Source organism: Sardina pilchardus, chromosome 7, assembly GCF_963854185.1.
Source record: "Sardina pilchardus chromosome 7, fSarPil1.1, whole genome shotgun sequence".
Lineage (NCBI taxonomy): Eukaryota > Metazoa > Chordata > Actinopteri > Clupeiformes > Clupeidae > Sardina > Sardina pilchardus.
This window is the reverse complement of record NC_085000.1, coordinates 6,913,286-6,929,007: the sequence shown is the minus strand read 5'-3', so window position 1 is coordinate 6,929,007 and position 15,722 is coordinate 6,913,286. Positions and strand designations below refer to the sequence as shown.

The 15,722-nt window shown below is 42.7% G+C and overlaps 3 protein-coding genes across 3 annotated transcripts; 1 reads left to right on the top strand and 2 right to left on the bottom strand.

Moving 5' to 3' along the window:
- Positions 1–346: 346 nt before the first annotated feature.
- Positions 347–4,126, bottom strand: LOC134088210 (palmitoyltransferase ZDHHC11-like). The gene is made up of 10 exons (XM_062542122.1): positions 3,896–4,126; positions 2,860–3,035; positions 2,604–2,705; positions 2,215–2,339; positions 1,880–2,098; positions 1,659–1,774; positions 1,484–1,551; positions 1,337–1,400; positions 1,089–1,170; positions 347–890 (listed from the first exon to the last, which is right to left on the bottom strand). Exons 1-10 carry the CDS (start codon positions 4,115–4,117, stop codon positions 670–672), a joined length of 1,395 nt encoding a protein of 464 aa, XP_062398106.1. The 5' UTR covers positions 4,118–4,126; the 3' UTR covers positions 347–669.
- Positions 4,127–8,632: 4,506 nt separating this feature from the next.
- Positions 8,633–9,625, top strand: LOC134088209 (uncharacterized). Its single transcript, XM_062542121.1, has 2 exons — positions 8,633–8,875; positions 8,959–9,625. The coding sequence occupies exons 1-2, from the start codon at positions 8,851–8,853 to the stop codon at positions 9,594–9,596; spliced, it is 663 nt and encodes a 220-aa protein (XP_062398105.1). The 5' UTR covers positions 8,633–8,850; the 3' UTR covers positions 9,597–9,625.
- A 507-nt stretch (positions 9,626–10,132) lies between these two features.
- Positions 10,133–15,358, bottom strand: LOC134088208 (palmitoyltransferase ZDHHC11-like). Its single transcript, XM_062542120.1, has 10 exons — positions 15,137–15,358; positions 14,105–14,280; positions 13,849–13,950; positions 13,460–13,584; positions 13,125–13,343; positions 11,445–11,560; positions 11,270–11,337; positions 11,123–11,186; positions 10,875–10,956; positions 10,133–10,676 (listed from the first exon to the last, which is right to left on the bottom strand). Exons 1-10 carry the CDS (start codon positions 15,356–15,358, stop codon positions 10,456–10,458), a joined length of 1,395 nt encoding a protein of 464 aa, XP_062398104.1. The 3' UTR covers positions 10,133–10,455.
- Between the last annotated feature and the right edge of the window lie 364 nt (positions 15,359–15,722).

Sequence of the window (15,722 nt, the reverse complement as noted above, 5' to 3'; positions counted from 1 at the left end):
TATTAACTTGCTGCCCTCAGATAATGTTAATGTGAATTATTTATAATTAGGCTTAGATATAGCATGTGTACACTTCCATGAGGCTCTTCTTATTTACAAGAACAAATATCATGCAATTGCTCTGCTCTCTTCACATCTTGTAATACATAGAAGTGGAAGTGTCTCACTATTGTGGCTCAGAGTCACCAGGGTCTGTTTCTTTCATGTTATACAACTGCTGAAGATGCAACCAGCAGATTATGTAATCCTTTTACCACTGAGTGAAATACACAATACTCACATTACTTGCTGTCAAAACATCAATTATTCCACAGTTCCAAGTTAAAAATGAAAAGTGATAACACTTTCACACATTCAAGTATGCATTTATCGTGAAGTTAAATTAAGGCACTAGACGGTTCCAGCCAGGGTCCATGCATGAAAAGATCAGTGTAAACTTCAATCAAAGAAAAAAATGTTTTTATATATCTTCCATTCAGCCATAATCCACATTCATCGTCAAAATTCAGAACAAGTAGTCGTATCCATTGTCAGAAAACCAGGTCAAAAAATATCTTCCAATATTTTTTGGCTAGTCATATTCCATAATCGTCATCCAAATTCGTCGTCGTTAGTCGTGTCCATTGTCAGATAGCCATTAGGGTTCAGGTCTAGAGGGTTTCAAGTCGCTCACTGCTGGGAGAGGGCCGACTCGGACCTTGTGTCCATGCTCAGCTGCTGCTCAACTGCCAAGACAGAGCTGGCCAGGGGCTGCTGGATAATAGGAGCCGCTTCCGCAGACTTCTCACGGCTCTGCTCTCCATCCACCACCACCACCTGCTGTAGTCCAGTCCAGCTGAGGGACTCACCGAGGGCCTTCAAACCGGTGTCACAAATCGACAAATCCTCCCCTAAAATGAGAGACTCTTCATTAGGAAATTGAAGCCAAGACAAGTAGCACCATTATGCTAGGAATTGCATTTTACAACTAACAGTCTTTTATCTTCCCAAACATTTGCATCATAATATGGACCAACTAACACAACTAGCTTTCAGTGCACCATGCAATGAATGATTGGATTCTGAGTTTGTGAAGTGTTCAAAATCACCTGGCGTCATGTCCTTGGATGGGCTGGTGTTTCTGTACCATTCGTGCCATTGAGCTCCTGTCATTGAACCAAGACGCTTCAGCTGCAATACACACAGTTTTGGGACATGTCAAATGCAATGTCAAATCTTAAAATCAATTTGTTCAATGACATGTTTCACAAAAAAACAATGCACACAGTTTTGGCACAGATGTCAAATGTCCAATCTCAAAATAGATGTTTCATGAAAAAGAGTAAATTGCCCGTACCTCTGCACACATCGCCATAGAGATGCGCAGGGCAAGTTCCCTCCTTTCATCCTGGTACTCCATGCTACAAAGACGGCACAAATGCAGCTCAATAACATGTTCTGTAATCATAACTGATCAGTTGGTCTCATTAAGTTAAAGCCTCACCTGCTTTGACTGGCTTGACTGGGCAAAGGTGATTCACAGTCCACAGATACATCCACAGAAGGCTGTGTCTGAAAAAAAAAAAACCCACAGAGCAACGATGTAGTCTAACAAAATGTCCTGCTCAACCAAATCAACTGTGCTATAGGGAGCTAAAACAGAGAGGAGTCTGTCTTACCTTTGATGATTCCGCACTTGTGGGTCGGGATTGCTTCTCTCCCAATTCCAAATCACGATCCTTCTCTTCTTGACGCTTTTTCATGATGTACTCGTATGTGGTAAGCTTCTTTGACACTGTACACATAAAGAAACAAAATGTTAGCCATTTATGCAACACGCCAGCCATTTGTGGCCTTCAGGGCAGTCCCATCTGCAAAAATACCTATTCTTCATACTCACAGAGAAATATATGAAATCCCAGCAGGTGAATCACAACCACCAAGAAAACCAACGTCAGTAAAAAGGTGAAGCAGCTCACTACCAAGAGTCCAGCGGAGCTGGTGTGCACAGGAGCCAGTGGGAGGAACACCAACCATGTCAAGTTATTCAGACCTGGACAGACAGGTACAGACTGAACAGATAGCACTGTGCCGCATGACATACACGTGTGAAAGTAATCTGAAAGGGAACATCCCTTTTGCATGTAGCCAGCTAACAGTCAGGGCGTTATTGTAACCATGGAGCATTCAAACTAATGCATGTTTGCTCAGAAAGCATTCGAGCAGTCCTCTTACCCTGAAACTGAGGGGCGGTGCGGAGTATGGCCGGGTTCAAAGAGTGCTCAACGATGATGAACAAAACAATGAGGAGCAGCAGAAACATTCCAATAGCAGCAGTCACAACGGCCACAAAGAAAAACCTGCAGGTTGGACCATTAAAACTAATATAGTTGGATAAAAGAAGACACATTCTAATCCATACAAATATCCAGCACCACATCCTAGAACAGGTCACAGGACGGTTGCAGGTAGGTAGCACTGTGACATTCAAACCCAGAGCATGCAGTCATTACAAAGAGACTGCTCATGACCACATGTCTGAAGAGGAACAAAACAGTGGTGCTGAAAGTGCCCTGATGGCAACCAAAGAAACACATTATACTCAAAGCCAAGTTTCCTCTTACCAATAGTTCCTCCTCCCCACACAATTATTCATATATTTGCAGTGGTGGTCAAAGTCTGTCACACATTTGTTGCAAGCCTTGCAGTGTTTAGCTCGAGGTCCCCTGCAGATAGCAACACAAAGGGGAGAGAAACAGCACAGAAGTAACATGGAGATGAGAATAATTCATGGTCATGCACAATCTTTGTGAAAATAAATCACTTGGAAAGTCTGAAAATATTTCTCAAATAGACATCTGATGAGGACAGTACACTCACACGTCAATATCACAGATTTTACAGTGTAGGTCAAGGATGACATGTGCATGTTGGCTTTTGTCAAAGGTCGGCAAGGTAGAGGCGTAGTTTCTAGCGCGCACAATGGGTTCTGCTGGGTCTATCAACACAGCTGCAATGTGGGCAACCAGGTGAAGAACAAAGAAAAATCCAAGATGCTGTGTAGATTGAAGTCAAGGTAAAATTCACTTGGGAAGAGAGTGATTGGAAAGAGAGGTAAGAAACTAAATATTCTGTATATCAATATAACCTATTTTAAAAAAAGGGAATCACAGATAAGCTTCTGATTATTGTCTGACATTTGACCTCAGACAGAGAAGAAAACAGGCAAGGCCCAGCACTGCTTACAAAAACCTCATAGAGTGTAGAGCGCAGTCATCTCTCCATGAAACACCCATGTGCCCACCAATGCGCTAGTGTGCACACTGACAGCCCTGACGTCAAGAGCCTATCAACCCCCCAGCATGCCACAGCAGGGCTGTGTGTGCGGTGGCCGTCTGGAAAAACGAGGCTCCTGGAGGCACAGCCAGCACAGCTGCCCTGACTCCATGCCAGCCACGGATCAGACCTCTGCTCTCATCTCAGCCACGGCCAATGCCATCCGCACGCTCCCAACGCCATGGGCCGAGAGTGCAACACAAAACGTTCCTATTCAGATGTCAGGATGATCTTTAGGGACTGCGAGCAGACAAGCCAGCACTTTGATAGCTTGGTGCAGCCAGCATCACCAGCCTTCATGTTGAAATGCCAAATCCAATCAAAATGGAGATGCTTAGAAACTACAAGTGAATGTTGAAATGTACAGAAAACTGACCAGTGTTGGTGATTGACAGTGGTGAAGGATTAGACCACATAAACAGTTATATTTCTGCGCTTAAGTCCTACGCTTTTCCATATGCAATGGTGAAAATAGGAAGATGAACACGGAACTAATCACACGCACCTGTCCACCCTAAGACATCCTGAGTTGCTTTCAAAGCTCATGCATCTAGGCTACTCACAGTACAGTAAAGGATACACCATAGGCCAACGAGTCCCATGGGGAGGGCAGCAGTGGGATGTAGATCCCAAATCCGACAACAACCAAGTAAATGTAGGTGAAGTAGGAAACCAGCTGCTGGGTGGTGGGTCGCGCGGACCAGCCGTTGCGGCGCGAGCGCGGTGCAGGGGTCACCGGCTCATTGCAGCTGCTCCCGGGGGCCGGCTCGGTCCGCCTCAGGTGCTGATCGCAGCACCTCATATCTGAAGGGAGGGAAAGTGTTGAGGTAAGGGTGAGCTGTGAAAGCCAGAGTTAATACATGTTCCTTAATTTAGGCTATGTGTCCCTACTTAAGAGTCAGCAGGAGTAGCCTACAAATGAACACAAATAGGCTAAAAAGCTCAACAGATGGAACATCTAGTAGTTTACCAGTATTTTCTTGAAGCTCGAGAGAATCACTTGAGATATGCCTTGAGATGGCGTTCTATCGTGCAGAATGAAAGACGGTTGCCTTGTAAATTAACTCGTAAATCCCAGGCTTCTTATTTACTCTCACTGTGATGGTGACACCATAAACGCAGCTTGCATATGGCCACTGACGCCGACGATGCCCAACACCTTCGAAACCACCTAACTTTATTATGGCCAGAAATTAATAAGATGTATGAGCGAAAGTCTAAATAGGTTACAGGCTTCCATTGCTCTTGAAAACTATGAGGCTTGGCCATATTAAATGTAACCTACGTTATGTGGAAGGCGTTACAGACGCATGTTCACTAACATTTGCATTGGTGTGATCGTTGGCAGGCTAAACATTGTTAAGGCGATAGTCATTAAAAAAAATGCAAGATTCACAGTGATAGCCTATGTCAATGAATAATAGTTAATTCTAAAATTAGATCAAATAGGCATTTTTATTCAATTCGTTTCGGTTCTCGGGAAGGTTTTGCGCTATTTGCGCTCTACAGCCACCATTAGCCTATGTGAATTCCTTCAATGTTCCTAAGACACTCCTCAGTTAATTGGTTGGCATTATTGTTTATGGCTCCGTCTGAACCACATATATTTGCTTTCCATAATTTACAGAGCCAGGACTGTTTAGCCGACGAACTTGAGGTTAGAATATGCAGAGAGAACACAATGGATATTGATAGGGCACTTACCTTTACCAGTGTTCAGCAGCGACCACTTGTAAAGGCACACTTACTTCGTTAGACTCGCAATTCTTCTATGCTGAATGCACCTTTCCATTATTTCAGGTTACCATAAATAGTTTGGCAGATGACTTATTTTCAAACACGAGTGAAAGGCAAAGCAACTGAAGCTAACGAAGGTATTTAAAATGGACGAAGAGAATAAAACGATCATTTCTTAACGTAGGAATGGCTGTTTGAAATTGGCATACTATCCTATAGCCTTCTTTGCGCCACCGACATCTAGTTGACGAAGGGTTTTCTCCTGGGGTTTTTCTGATAGCCTACTGAGCTGGAAACAGTTTAGTTGGACGCAAAACTGCAAGGTCCTCAAGGCTTTTTCTAGCCTACTAGTATGGTCAGAGGCCAAAGATCTTTCCATTACCAACGCAGAAGTTCCGCAATTTAAACCTTTAAATATTTTTTTCTTTCAATTATATCCATATGTATTATACCTTACCTATTCCTTGGATTTTGAATTGGATTTTCAGAGAAGTTAATTGTTTACTGTATCTAAAACTGTTACTGTTAATAAAAGAAGAGACAACAGATAGTGAAGCCCATGTGGCAATGATTCTTTTTTTTTAAAAAACGTCATAGATGAACAAATAAATGACGTTGAGTGACGTCATTGACGTCAGTGACGTTCGTGTGGATCAAATACGTGATGACATCACAGCGATTTCCTATTTCAGTTAATGTGCCTTTGGTTATGGTTATGGTTATGGTTATGGTTATTTAGCAGACGCCTTTGTCCAAAGCGACATACAAATAAATAATAACAATACAAATTCAATTAATAGTGAACAATGACAATAGGGAGAATAGCAATATTATCAATAAAACAATCATTTTAAGCACTAACCTAATGAGAAATAAAACAATGAAATGAGAAAAGCAATCAAATAAGTCACTCAATTAATTATAAAATTAATTACACTGTTCCCCTACAAGGGAAATTCAAATTTGATGGAAATGTTCCCTTCATATGTGTAAGCAAGTTACTGAAAACGTCCTAACACACGATAGATGCGATACAAAAAGTGTTTTATCAGGGATTTACAGTGTAATTCAACAAAGGAGAGAGGTGTTACAGATAATAGGCCTATGGCTTAAAAGGGAACACTTTTTCATTATTTTTTTTATTATCAATGCCTGCTAAAAAATAATGGAGAAAACACTGAATGATCAATCAAATGCTACACTACGTGCCTGTTTCCAAACAACAGACGGGTATGTTTCAGGCGGATAACATCGATGATTACACTGGAATTGTATCAGACTACATTTGTAAGTGCATTGATGACGTTGTACCGCGAGTGACTGCGAACTTTTCCTAATCAAAAACCATGGGTGAATGGAGAGGTCTCTTCAGCACTCAAGGCCCGGACAGTAGCCTACCAGTCTGGTAACCCTAGTGAGTACAAAATAGCCCGTTATGAATTAAGAAAAATCCATTAAATTGGCCAAGAGACAGTACAGAGAAAAAGTGGAGTCCTGTTAAACAGGATCCAATACCAGGGATATGTGGAGTGGGCTAAGGACCATCACTGACTACAAAGGAAAGAGCCACAGAGCAGATGCGACCTCAGTTTGTCTTGCAGAGGAGCTGAACTCTTTCTATGCCAGGTTTGCGACACCCACCAGTTCAGAGGTACTGTTAGAGCAAGACTGCTGCCCTTATATTTATTACCATTATAAAACAATGACTCTTCTTTCGGTAACTCAGAGAATAAGAGAATTACTAATAAATAGCCTAAATATTTTCTTTTCATCCACTATATTAACTTGCTGCCCTCACATAATGTTAACACAAGTCAAATAGACATTCCAATAGCTAAAATTGTTGTCCCTGTTATTTCAGAAACCAGTGCATCGCCTATATAAAATTGATTGATTGTAAACGTTTGGAAAAATATTTTGTTGCTCTTATACAACACAACAAACAATTCCAACTTTCTGCATATGAGATAATAAGCTGCCACATCTACTTCCAAGGCCCTGGTGTTTGCAGTGATCACTGCTCCAACTGACACCAACTGCTCCAAAATACTCAAGTCCCTGTTCACATCTACAACGCCTCTGTACACCCCATGCCAGCCCCAACACAAAAGAGTGTCAACATCACAGCTTGCATCAACATTTTATTTTCAAGTGTCTTTTTTGTCTTTTCTAAAAGATAAAAGAAAACAGATAACAGAGAAAACTAGAAAAGCACTCAGAGAGCGCAGACCTCCGCCTGTGTTGTTCTTCCTAGGTTGTCATACATTTGAACCTAAACTATTCCGATCGCCAACACGTGGCCATACCATGCCATTACACCACTGAGCGAAACACATTAACGGCTCCGGAATCCCGACGGTGTTACGGATCACTCCCAATTTAATAGTTTCTTCCTAGGGTCATGTCTGACCTTCCCTGAAAATTTCATCGAAATCTATCCATTACTTTTTGAGTTATCTTGCTAACAGACAGACAGACAATTTAGCGGAGGTAAAAATAAACTAATGTCTCAGTGCATGTGAAGCCCCTAGAGATAGCAGTCCCACCCACAGCCTTAAGCCCCACCCACAAATGTTCTGTACGGCCAATGAAACGGAAGCATATTGCGTCATGGTGACCCTTCCAAACTTGTAGTCCAATAGAAGGATGGGATGGGGGCTTGAAAAGGCACCTGCGCCACCAATTTCAAGTGCAAAGTCAAAGAGAAAAAATTAGACCACGATCCTGTGCCCTCCAAACAGACAGACACAAACACACACACACACACACTCTCTCTCTCTCTCTCTCTCTCTCTCTCTCTGTCTCTATCTCTCACACACACACACGCACACAAATAATACACAACTCGCTCACATTTCCACAAATATACAGTAACTGTATTTCCCTCGGTGTATGAACTGAACATTTGTGCAAAGTGTAGGTGAGTGTTCTTGATCTGTCAGTTTTCATGGAATGCACTTCCTGCTAGAAGCATTCTATTTGATGACATTATAATCACCAAGCAACCAAGATGTTTGCATTAGAATGTTAGAATTTAGAATTTAGAATTTAGAATTTAGAATTTAGAACTTAGAATGTTAGAATGTTGGGCAAAGTAGAATTTGGGCCAAACTTGCCACTTCTTCCATGAACAAGCTGAAGGCAAGTCACTTGTGATTAACCTCTGCGATTTCAAAGCGATTTTCAACTTCAATGGCTTTCTACCGAAGGACGTTCAACCCTGCAGGATCCTGGATCGGGACTGAACATCAGCCTCTGTTTCAGAGAAACCTGTCCTGTGTCAACACTGTTGAGGAAAACAGAAACACTGTGCCCCTTTGGATACCTCCATCAAAGCAGCAATATCAATATGTGCGGTCTACACGGTTTTCTGCAAGTAAGGATATAATATTTGCAGTGCTCTTATAGTTAGGCCTAATAGCTTGATTATGGTTGATATATTTATTTATATTCATATTTCTGATATATGTTGTAGGTAAGTATTGGAGGGAGTCTGGAGACAGGCGTGCTGTGGTTCAGGAGGAGTGGCATGGTATGGCCAAGCTGCCCACCTCAACACCTCAGCACCTCACTCTCGTGGGCAACGGTGTCAAGAGCAGCCGGGTGGCTCCAGCGAGGAAGGAGGAGAACCTGACATTCGTTGGGAACTTCACTCATGCTCCGAACATCACCCAGGACCAGCTATTGGCCCTGCTGAATTCCCAAAAGGGCCCTGACTCTGGGAGTGCAGGCATCCGTGGCGTTCCGTCCGCCCAGAAGACACCGCTCCATCTCACTCGGCCCTGTGGCAGTGAGATCATGAAACATGCCTACCCATCTGCAGGTAAGAAGAAGTCTATGTCCTTTAAATGTGGCTGATCTGAATAACTGACAACTAGAGTAGCTAACATGAATGTGTCTCTTCAGTTGTGCAGGTGTCAGCACGAGAGCAGGAGCTGCTGTCCGTCTCTGCTGTTCATCAGCGGGAGACTGGTGGACTGACCCATGTGGGCTCAATCAGCTCATCCAGTAGTGCTTTGAGGCAGGAGGCTGGACCCCTTACCTTTGTGGGGAACTTCACCGCCCCTGCCGCAGCACTTCATGGTCAGCAACACATGAAGCCGATGCAAGCCCAGGTGCCAGGCAGTGTCGCCCAGGGAGGATTCATCCCTCTGGGGGTCGGTCCCACTCGGTCCACCCCTGCAGCTCCGGCAGGTCTCCCCACTGGGGCCGGTGGTGAAGTCCCGACCTACTGTAAGAGCACAGTCCACTCCAACCAAGCGGAGCGTGTGAAGATGATGGAGTACCACCGTGACATGGCCTCCTACTACAGAGGGCTCAAGCGTAAGGCTGAGCACGTCCCAGCGAGGGAGGGGTCAGGGTGCCCCAACGAGCTCCAGACAGGAAGTGTCCGTGACAGGACCTTGGACGAGCCTCGGCAGAAGACGTGGTGGGACAACGCCACAGAGGGCGTCGTTCTTCCTGAGGACGCTGTCGAGAAACTTGATGCCATTCCTGGCATCTGGGATTTGGCCATACAGATGGGCTTTCTGACTGCCTGCTAGTCAGATGATTGAACATTTTTTTAGCCCAATATATTGTACATTGAATTGAATTGCTATTTTTGTATGATTATATTTTAAAAATAAAATATTATATTTATTACCATTATAAAACAATGACTCTTCTTTCAGTAACTCAGAGAATAAGAGAATTACTAATAAATAGCCTACATATTTTCTTTTCATCCACTATATTAACTTGCTGCCCTCAGATAATGTTAATGTGAATTATTTATAATTAGGCTTAGATATAGCATGTGTACACTTCCATGCTATTTCTTCTTATTTACAAGAACAAATATCATGCAATTGCTCTGCTCTCTTCACATCTTGTAATACATAGAAGTGGAAGTGTCTCACTATTGTGGCTCAGAGTCACCAGGGTCTGTTTCTTTCATGTTATACAACTGCTGAAGATGCAACCAGCAGATTATGTAATCCTTTTACCACTGAGTGAAATACACAATACTCACATTACTTGCTGTCAAAACATCAATTATTCCACAGTTCCAAGTTAAAAATGAAAAGTGATAACACTTTCACACATTCAAGTATGCATTTATCGTGAAGTTAAATTAAGGCACTAGACGGTTCCAGCCAGGGTCCATGCATGAAAAGATCAGTGTAAACTTCAATCAAAGAAAAAAATGTTTTTATATATCTTCCATTCAGCCATAATCCACATTCATCGTCAAAATTCAGAACAAGTAGTCGTATCCATTGTCAGAAAACCAGGTCAAAAAATATCTTCCAATATTTTTTGGCTAGTCATATTCCATAATCGTCATCCAAATTCGTCGTCGTTAGTCGTGTCCATTGTCAGATAGCCATTAGGGTTCAGGTCTAGAGGGTTTCAAGTCGCTCACTGCTGGGAGAGGGCCGACTCGGACCTTGTGTCCATGCTCAGCTGCTGCTCAACTGCCAAGACAGAGCTGGCCAGGGGCTGCTGGATAATAGGAGCCGCTTCCGCAGACTTCTCACGGCTCTGCTCTCCATCCACCACCACCACCTGCTGTAGTCCAGTCCAGCTGAGGGACTCACCGAGGGCCTTCAAACCGGTGTCACAAATCGACAAATCCTCCCCTAAAATGAGAGACTCTTCATTAGGAAATTGAAGCCAAGACAAGTAGCACCATTATGCTAGGAATTGCATTTTACAACTAACAGTCTTTTATCTTCCCAAACATTTGCATCATAATATGGACCAACTAACACAACTAGCTTTCAGTGCACCATGCAATGAATGATTGGATTCTGAGTTTGTGAAGTGTTCAAAATCACCTGGCGTCATGTCCTTGGATGGGCTGGTGTTTCTGTACCATTCGTGCCATTGAGCTCCTGTCATTGAACCAAGACGCTTCAGCTGCAATACACACAGTTTTGGGACATGTCAAATGCAATGTCAAATCTTAAAATCAATTTGTTCAATGACATGTTTCACAAAAAAACAATGCACACAGTTTTGGCACAGATGTCAAATGTCCAATCTCAAAATAGATCTTTCATGAAAAAAAGTAAATTGCCCGTACCTCTGCACACATCGCCATAGAGATGCGCAGGGCAAGTTCCCTCCTTTCATCCTGGTACTCCATGCTACAAAGACGGCACAAATGCAGCTCAATAACATGTTCTGTAATCATAACTGATCAGTTGGTCTCATTAAGTTAAAGCCTCACCTGCTTTGACTGGCTTGACTGGGCAAAGGTGATTCACAGTCCACAGATACATCCACAGAAGGCTGTGTCTGAAAAAAAAAAAACCCACAGAGCAACGATGTAGTCTAACAAAATGTCCTGCTCAACCAAATCAACTGTGCTATAGGGAGCTAAAACAGAGAGGAGTCTGTCTTACCTTTGATGATTCCGCACTTGTGGGTCGGGATTGCTTCTCTCCCAATTCCAAATCACGATCCTTCTCTTCTTGCCGCTTTTTCATGATGTACTCGTATGTGGTAAGCTTCTTTGACACTGTACACATAAAGAAACAAAATGTTAGCCATTTATGCAACACGCCAGCCATTTGTGGCCTTCAGGGCAGTCCCGTCTTTCATTTCTGCAACTGCTGTAATGAATGATATAGCTTCTGTTGTTGACAGTAAGAAACACTGTGCAGCTTTGTTTATTGATTTGTCAAAGGCTTTTGACACTGTTAATCACAGGTTACTTCTTGAGAAAATGTCCTCTTTGGGTCTAGATGAAGTTTCATTTACATGGTTTCAAAACTACCTCTCTAATAGAACACAGTGGGTAGACATGTCAGGTTCTATCTCAGAACCATTGAGACTAAATAATGGTGTCCCGCAGGGATCAATTTTGGGGCCACTGTTGTTTACATTGTATATAAATGACATCTGTGCTTCAATGGAAAATTGTAAAGTGCATTTCTATGCTGATGACACAATCCTTTATGCCTATGCACCATCTGTAGAGCAAGCAGTGTCATATCTTCAATGTGCATTTGATTGTGTGCAGAAGTCTTTAAATGATCTTAAACTGGTTCTAAATGAAGCTAAAACTAAATGTATGATCTTTACTAGATCTAGAAAGTGTGACCTTGATGCCTATAACATTAGTTCCTTAAATGGGACAAAAATTGAGCAAGTTTCTCAATATAAATATCTTGGCATATGGCTAGACAATAAACTTTCATTTAAAACTCATGTGCTTGATCTTACAAAAAAAGTAAAAATTAAATTAGGTGCACTTTACAGGATTAGGTCCTGTTTCTCTTTAGAAAGCAGAATGACCATCATTCAAGCAACCATACTGTCAGTCCTAGATTATGGTGACATTGTGTATATGCATGCAGCTCCTTCCACTCTGAAATTACTTGATGCAGTTTACCACAGTTCACTACGTTTTATAACTGGAGATGGGTTTAGAACTCATCACTGTACACTATATGAAAATGTAGGATGGACTTCCCTTTATGATAGGAGGGAAAGGCACTGCCTCCTTTTTGTTTATAAGGCATTACTGGGAAAGTTGCCTCCTTACCTAACTTCTCTTCTGAATATGAAATCAATCTGCCACAATACACGTTCACAGGGTTTTATATCTCTTCAAACTCCTCAAATTAAATCAGAATTTGGTAAATTAGCTTTTACATTTTTTGCATCTAATAAATGGAACAAATTCCAAGAATTATTCAAATTAGATAGGTTTGTGTCACTAGACCAATTCAAAGGTATGATTGATGATATGGCTGTTGTAAAATGTTCTTGCTTTGACTAATATTTAGACCTTTTATTTTATTATTATTATTATTATTATTATTTATACATACTTTTCCCTCTTCTCTTCTCTCTGTTTTTATTATTATTGCTTTATAATTTGTTTATGTATTATTTTTCTTATTCTTGTTTTATTATTTTGATTATTGTTGTTATATGTTTTGTGACTCAGGGCATTGCTGTAAAAGAGCTTGATGCTCAGTCAATTTTCCCTGAATAAAAAACGGTTGATGATGATGATGATGATTGATTTCTGATTATCATATACACCTGCAAAAATACCTATTCTTCATACTCACAGAGAAATATATGAAATCCCAGCAGGTGAATCACAACCACCAAGAAAACCAACGTCAGTAAAAAGGTGAAGCAGCTCACTACCAAGAGTCCAGCGGAGCTGGTGTGCACAGGAGCCAGTGGGAGGAACACCAACCATGTCAAGTTATTCAGACCTGGACAGACAGGTACAGACTGAACAGATAGCACTGTGCCGCATGACATACACGTGTGAAAGTAATCTGAAAGGGAACATCCCTTTTGCATGTAGCCAGCTAACAGTCAGGGCGTTATTGTAACCATGGAGCATTCAAACTAATGCATGTTTGCTCAGAAAGCATTCGAGCAGTCCTCTTACCCTGAAACTGAGGGGCGGTGCGGAGTATGGCCGGGTTCAAAGAGTGCTCAACGATGATGAACAAAACAATGAGGAGCAGCAGAAACATTCCAATAGCAGCAGTCACAACGGCCACAAAGAAAAACCTGCAGGTTGGACCATTAAAACTAATATAGTTGGATAAAAGAAGACACATTCTAATCCATACAAATATCCAGCACCACATCCTAGAACAGGTCACAGGACGGTTGCAGGTAGGTAGCACTGTGACATTAAAACCCAGAGCATGCAGTCATTACAAAGAGACTGCTCATGACCACATGTCTGAAGAGGAACAAAACAGTGGTGCTGAAAGTGCCCTGATGGCAACCAAAGAAACACATTATACTCAAAGCCAAGTTTCCTCTTACCAATAGTTCCTCCTCCCCACACAATTATTCATATATTTGCAGTGGTGGTCAAAGTCTGTCACACATTTGTTGCAAGCCTTGCAGTGTTTAGCTCGAGGTCCCCTGCAGATAGCAACACAAAGGGGAGAGAAACAGCACAGAAGTAACATGGAGATGAGAATAATTCATGGTCATGCACAATCTTTGTGAAAATAAATCACTTGGAAAGTCTGAAAATATTTCTCAAATAGACATCTGATGAGGACAGTACACTCACACGTCAATATCACAGATTTTACAGTGTAGGTCAAGGATGACATGTGCATGTTGGCTTTTGTCAAAGGTCGGCAAGGTAGAGGCGTAGTTTCTAGCGCGCACAATGGGTTCTGCTGGGTCTATCAACACAGCTGCAATGTGGGCAACCAGGTGAAGAACAAAGAAAAATCCAAGATGCTGTGTAGATTGAAGTCAAGGTAAAATTCACTTGGGAAGAGAGTGATTGGAAAGAGAGGTAAGAAACTAAATATTCTGTATATCAATATAACCTATTTTAAAAAAAGGGAATCACAGATAAGCTTCTGATTATTGTCTGACATTTGACCTCAGACAGAGAAGAAAACAGGCAAGGCCCAGCACTGCTTACAAAAACCTCATAGAGTGTAGAGCGCAGTCATCTCTCCATGAAACACCCATGTGCCCACCAATGCGCTAGTGTGCACACTGACAGCCCTGACGTCAAGAGCCTATCAACCCCCCAGCATGCCACAGCAGGGCTGTGTGTGCGGTGGCCGTCTGGAAAAACGAGGCTCCTGGAGGCACAGCCAGCACAGCTGCCCTGACTCCATGCCAGCCACGGATCAGACCTCTGCTCTCATCTCAGCCACGGCCAATGCCATCCGCACGCTCCCAACGCCATGGGCCGAGAGTGCAAAATAAAACGTTCCTATTCAGATGTCAGGATGATCTTTAGGGACTGCGAGCAGACAAGCCAGCACTTTGATAGCTTGGTGCAGCCAGCATCACCAGCCTTCATGTTGAAATGCCAAATCCAATCAAAATGGAGATGCTTAGAAACTACAAGTGAATGTTGAAATGTACAGAAAACTGACCAGTGTTGGTGATTGACAGTGGTGAAGGATTAGACCACATAAACAGTTATATTTCTGCAAGTCCTACGCTTTTCCATATGCAATGGTGAAAATAGGAAGATGAACACGGAACTAATCACACGCACCTGTCCACCCTAAGACATCCTGAGTTGCTTTCAAAGCTCATGCATCTAGGCTACTCACAGTACAGTAAAGGATACACCATAGGCCAACGAGTCCCATGGGGAGGGCAGCAGTGGGATGTAGATCCCAAATCCGACAACAACCAAGTAAATGTAGGTGAAGTAGGAAACCAGCTGCTGGGTGGTGGGTCGCGCGGACCAGCCGTTGCGGCGCGAGCGCGGTGCAGGGGTCACCGGCTCATTGCAGCTGCTCCCGGGGGCCGGCTCGGTCCGCTTCAGGTGCTGATCGCAGCACCTCATATCTGAAGGGAGGGAAAGTGTTGAGGTAAGGGTGAGCTGTGAAAGCCAGAGTTAATACATGTTCCTTAATTTAGGCTATGTGTCCCTACTTAAGAGTCAGCAGGAGTAGCCTACAAATGAACACAAATAGGCTAAAAAGCTCAACAGATGGAAAATCTAGTAGTTTACCAGTATTTTCTTGAAGCTCGAGAGAATCACTTGAGATATGCCATGAGATGGCGTTCTATCGTGCAGAATGAAAGACGGTTGCCTTGTAAATTAACTCGTAAATCCCAGGCTTCTTATTTACTCTCACTGTGATGGTGACACCATAAACGCAGCTTGCATATGGCCACTGACGCCGACGATGCCCAACACCTTCGAA

What these genes read in the sequence shown, in the direction of transcription:
- LOC134088209 (XM_062542121.1), top strand. Translation starts at nt 8,851, where the DNA reads ATGAAACATGCCTACCCATCTGCAG. An exon ending in ACATGCCTACCCATCTGCAG is followed by an intron (nt 8,876 to 8,958) that starts GTAAGAAGAAGT and finishes GTGTCTCTTCAG; the next exon opens with TTGTGCAGGTGTCAGCACGA.
- LOC134088210 (XM_062542122.1), bottom strand. Translation starts at nt 4,117, where the DNA reads ATGAGGTGCTGCGATCAGCACCTGAGGCGGACCGAGCCGGCCCCCGGG. An exon ending in AGTCAAGCCAGTCAAAGCAG is followed by an intron (nt 1,401 to 1,483) that starts GTGAGGCTTTAA and finishes CCGTCTTTGTAG; the next exon opens with CATGGAGTACCAGGATGAAA. An exon ending in ATCCAAGGACATGACGCCAG is followed by an intron (nt 891 to 1,088) that starts GTGATTTTGAAC and finishes CTCTCATTTTAG; the next exon opens with GGGAGGATTTGTCGATTTGT.
- LOC134088208 (XM_062542120.1), bottom strand. Translation starts at nt 15,358, where the DNA reads ATGAGGTGCTGCGATCAGCACCTGAAGCGGACCGAGCCGGCCCCCGGG. An exon ending in AAAATCTGTGATATTGACGT is followed by an intron (nt 13,951 to 14,104) that starts GTGAGTGTACTG and finishes TGCTATCTGCAG; the next exon opens with GGGACCTCGAGCTAAACACT. An exon ending in ATCCAAGGACATGACGCCAG is followed by an intron (nt 10,677 to 10,874) that starts GTGATTTTGAAC and finishes CTCTCATTTTAG; the next exon opens with GGGAGGATTTGTCGATTTGT.